This window comes from Mandrillus leucophaeus, unplaced genomic scaffold (genome assembly GCF_000951045.1).
Source record: "Mandrillus leucophaeus isolate KB7577 unplaced genomic scaffold, Mleu.le_1.0 Scaffold10, whole genome shotgun sequence".
Classification (NCBI taxonomy): Eukaryota; Metazoa; Chordata; class Mammalia; order Primates; family Cercopithecidae; genus Mandrillus; species Mandrillus leucophaeus.
This window is the reverse complement of record NW_012098098.1, coordinates 3,720,390-3,724,549: the sequence shown is the minus strand read 5'-3', so window position 1 is coordinate 3,724,549 and position 4,160 is coordinate 3,720,390. Positions and strand designations below refer to the sequence as shown.

General features: G+C 54.5%; 1 protein-coding gene across 1 annotated transcript; it reads right to left on the bottom strand.

Annotated features, from left to right (window-relative positions):
- Positions 1–1,108: 1,108 nt before the first annotated feature.
- FOXL1 (forkhead box L1) lies at positions 1,109–3,182 on the bottom strand. Its single transcript, XM_011971640.1, has one exon. It carries the CDS (start codon positions 3,143–3,145, stop codon positions 2,108–2,110), a length of 1,038 nt encoding a protein of 345 aa, XP_011827030.1. The 5' UTR covers positions 3,146–3,182; the 3' UTR covers positions 1,109–2,107.
- Positions 3,183–4,160: the final 978 nt, after the last annotated feature.

Genomic DNA, 4,160 nt, shown 5'->3' with positions numbered 1-4,160 from the left:
ACAGCATACCAAACACAAAAAAGAAAAAGCAAAGATTAAAAACCGATTCAATATGGCAGAATTAACTCATTGTGCTTTCTGATATGGAGGCAACTTCCCGGGCCCGGCATCCTCTTCACTCCTTCCCGTCTGTCTGTGTGTTTACCCCTCCGAAGCCAGAGCCTCCTGAGATGCTAACACGACTCCCAGATATAATCCCAGTCTCCTCTTTCTTATTACACTGTTTGTTTATTTCCCTCCAGTAATCCACTGAACCAGTCACTGAGAGGTTAATGAAAAAACAACTTTATTCACAGAGGCTGAGAGTTTGGGATAACAAAATATCCAGTGACAGCCATTCCACCACATTTTCAGTTAAACACAGTGAGCCTGGATCTCAGCAATGGTTCCTCCTGGAAGTTCTTCCAATCACGGCTGGGCTGCAGTTTCCCAGAGTCTTCCCACTGGCCTGGGTGGAAACCAGTCACGGAAGCCTGGTTCAACATGGATATGAGAATGAATTTTCCAAAAGTCACCTCTATGCCTATGAATTATCCAATTACTCTGCCAGCCTGAAATGTCCTTTCCAACACATTGACCAGCAGGCCCTCTGGATTCAAAGTTTGTCATCATTTTTAGAGAAGTCCCGGAAACTATTTTAAAAGCTATCTTAAAGACCTCCCTCCCAGCCTATTTCCAAGAATGCGTGACTACTTGTGTCTTTATCACATGACATAAAATAAGTGACTTAGAGGTTCAGAAAATTGCATTTCACGACCTCGAAGATAACCCAGCTAGAGATGGCATAGAGGTTGGGTGCATTTCCCCGAAGTTCCAAGCCTAACTTGGTTGTGAACATCTCAATATTCTTAATTAGATTTTTGTTGCAGACCTCTGCTCCCCTCCCCAGACTGTCAGTCACCTCTTTAAGCTGCTAGAGGTGCGGGGCCGGGAGTGTCCTGCCATCAAGCCTCAGGTCCTCTGGGGCCTGGAGAGGCCCCTTCCAGCTGATACCAGCACATCCCCTTATTCTTCCCCCGCATTCATCCCTCTCTCTCTGCATTTGCTTTTGCTTGTTTCACCCAACTTTTTAAATTAAACGTAGTCCTTCATTATCTGTTTCTGAAAAATATAGCGACCACAAGCCTGGATCTTGAAAAAACATGGAAATCAAAACTCCAACATTGTCTGAGGCATATCCCCTCCCCCTCACACCCTTCCTCATGGCATGCCTTGAAATATTTTGATCCCTTAAAAACAAAAGCAAAAGGATAGGCCATCTGCTGTTGTGGGTTACATAGCTGCATGTGTATTGGCTAATGAGATATCATAATGCAAGAAGATGTTATATAGAGTGCACTTTCTTAATAAAAGTTGTTAATACACGCGTTTTCAAAGGTCAATGCTTAGAGTCAAGTATTTATGCAAATAATAAAACATGTTCCTTTTACTACCCAGAAAGAAATTAAGAGAAAACTTCTCTGTTTAAAATAAAAGTGTTACTGCTCTGGGTGGTTTATCAGCTTCTGTACCTGAACATTGGTCATAAATCCTAATCAGGCCCTACATCTTCCAGAAAACCTGAAAACCCGGGGTCACCCCCGGCACCTCCACAACTTCAAGTCGGGAACAAACCCAGCTGTGACCACCCCACACCCAGATGGGCTCATAACCAAGGCCTGACCCACACAGCAACAGCGAAGCAGGCGACGGTCATATGGGGGTCCCCAGTCGAAAGGACCACACTGCACCTGTAAGGCCTGTCTTGGGTAGTCTGCGGGCCCTCGCATGCCCGGGACGCGCAGGACCTGCGGTGGGCGGCTGAAGACCACTCCATTAGACAGGTCAAAAGTCAAGGAATCTCCCGCGGTAGAGGTCCCTGCGGATGCCCATGACCCCGCAGGGATCTTTTAAGTCTCCGTAGCTGCGCCCGGTTGCTGGGAAAAGTTTGCTTCGGAGAAGGCAGGCCAGCTCGCCCACCTGCGCGCAATGGTTGGTGACACTTCCCTGAACCCATAGGCCGTCCCAGGCAAAGATCATTTTAGAATCCTCCGCAGGTGGGAGCTGTGGCCTTTCGCTCAGCGGAGGCGCAGGCCGGGCCGGGAGAAGAACCGCGCCATCGTTTGCTTTACTGGAAGTGGAGCACCGTGTCGGGAAGCTGCAGGGGGAAATAGGAGAGGAAGGGGATCCCCAGCTGGTAAAAGCCGCCCTGGACGTGCGGGTCGAGCATCAGGGAAGCGTTGAAAGGCGGACGGAGGCTGGAGGAGGCGGCCAGGAGCGAGGCACCCAGACGGCCGCCGGGCCCGGGCTTGGCGCCCCCCAGGAGCTCGTCCCCTGCAGGCGGCTTCTGGCCCTGCCTTCCCGCCAGGATGCTGTCTATGCTGAAGCTCTTGGACTTGTCGGAGCTCTTCGGAGAGCTGCGGGAGGCGGGGCGCAGAGGGGACCCCGGGCCGTCCCCCGTGCGCGCTGGCTGGCCGACGGCCACGGCCGCTGCGCCCTGGACAGCGTCACCGGCGTCCTCGTCTGGGGACGCGGTCCCCGGCCAGTGGAGGGGCGCCGGCGGAAAGGGGCCGTCCAGGAGGGGCGAGGGGCCCGCAGGCGCTCCCTCCAGGTGTGGGATTGCGGGGCCCGAGCCCCCTGCCCCGCTCCCTGCCTCAGGTTGCCCCTCCGCGCTGCGCTCGTGCGTCTCGGCGCGGGGCCTCTTGGCCTCCGGGGCCCCAGGGCCCGGCTTGGGCTTCCTCTTTCGGCGCCGGTAGTTGCCGTTCTCAAACATGTCCAGGCAGCGGGGGTCCAACGTCCAGTAGCTGCCCTTGCCCGGCCGCCCTTTCTCGCGGGGCACCTTGACGAAGCAGTCGTTGAGCGAGAGGTTGTGGCGGATGCTGTTTTGCCAGCCCTGCCGGTTGTCGTGGTAGAAGGGGAAGCGGTCCATGATGAACTGGTAGATGCCGTTGAGCGTGACCCTCTGCTCGGGCGCGTCCTGGATCGCCATGGCGATGAGCGCGATGTAGCTGTAGGGAGGCTTCTGCGGGGTCTCGGCCCGGCCCGAGGCAGCCAGAGCAGCCGCGGGGGCGAAGGCCAGAGGCAGCCCGGGTCTCTCGGGACCGTACAGATAGAGCATGGGCGAGGCTGCCAGGGCAGACAACCGGGGATCGAAGAGGTGACTCATGGCAAGCGAGAGCCTGCGCTGCGCTCCCCGCAACGCAGGCGACCCGGGGGACCTAGGCACTGCGCCCCGCGCCGCAAGGGCCCTCCCGGGGAGCCAGCCGTGCCTCTGCCTCTGGCTCTGCCGCTCTCCCCGGCAGCTCCGTGCTCTGTCCCTTCTTCATGGCTTTAAAAATGTTAAATAATTGTTGTAAGTTTGCTGTTATATGTTGACTTAGCCCTGGAAAATAAATTGTCTATGATAAACAGTCCTTGTGTTCTCAGCCCACCCACATTAATTAAAATTTCATTGCTGAAAAACTCCAAGCTTTTCCCTCCACGTGTCTTTTTGATACCAGCCAATCGGTTTTGGGGCTATTCCTTCATTTGTTTATAGAATTAGTCTGTTGATAAGTCCGCCCACCCAAGTTGAATCAAGCTGTGTTTATTTGGAAAAATTTCCGGGCACCCAATATATAAACGCACTGATCTGATGTTTGAAATATCACGTCCACCCCTTGACGCTGTAAGCACACACAGTCAGTGAGGCAGGATGTAGACCGCGGTGGCTCGGAGCAGGGTCTGCTGAGCCAGGAAAGAGAGGTGGAGATGGGGGTGGGTGTGCAGGGGTGAGTTTTACGCTGGCCTGGGGGAGCCCCACAACCCCAGGGCCTCCCACAAAAGGCCTTTTCTTCTCCCAGGCTTAACTGGACATGTCAAGATGTAAAACGTCGAGTCTAGTAAAACGCTTTCTGAGGTCCTAGGAACCTTTTAGATCGGGGCAGGGAGGGTGTCTAAGAAGCCTGAATGTCTACTGAGAAGGGGATTCAGCCCTCTCTGAAAAAACAGGTGGCGGACCCAATAGGAGGCGGCACTCTCTAGGGACCTGCTCTCCCACACCCTCCCTTCCAGGCCTCTTTGGAAATCGGAGGGAAATTGGACTCTGGGAGCCCAGCCCCTCTGGAAGGGAAGGCCTCGGGCACTGGAAGCCTGGGGAAGAGCACCTGGTCCACAGCTCCATCGAGGAAGGTTTCAAAATA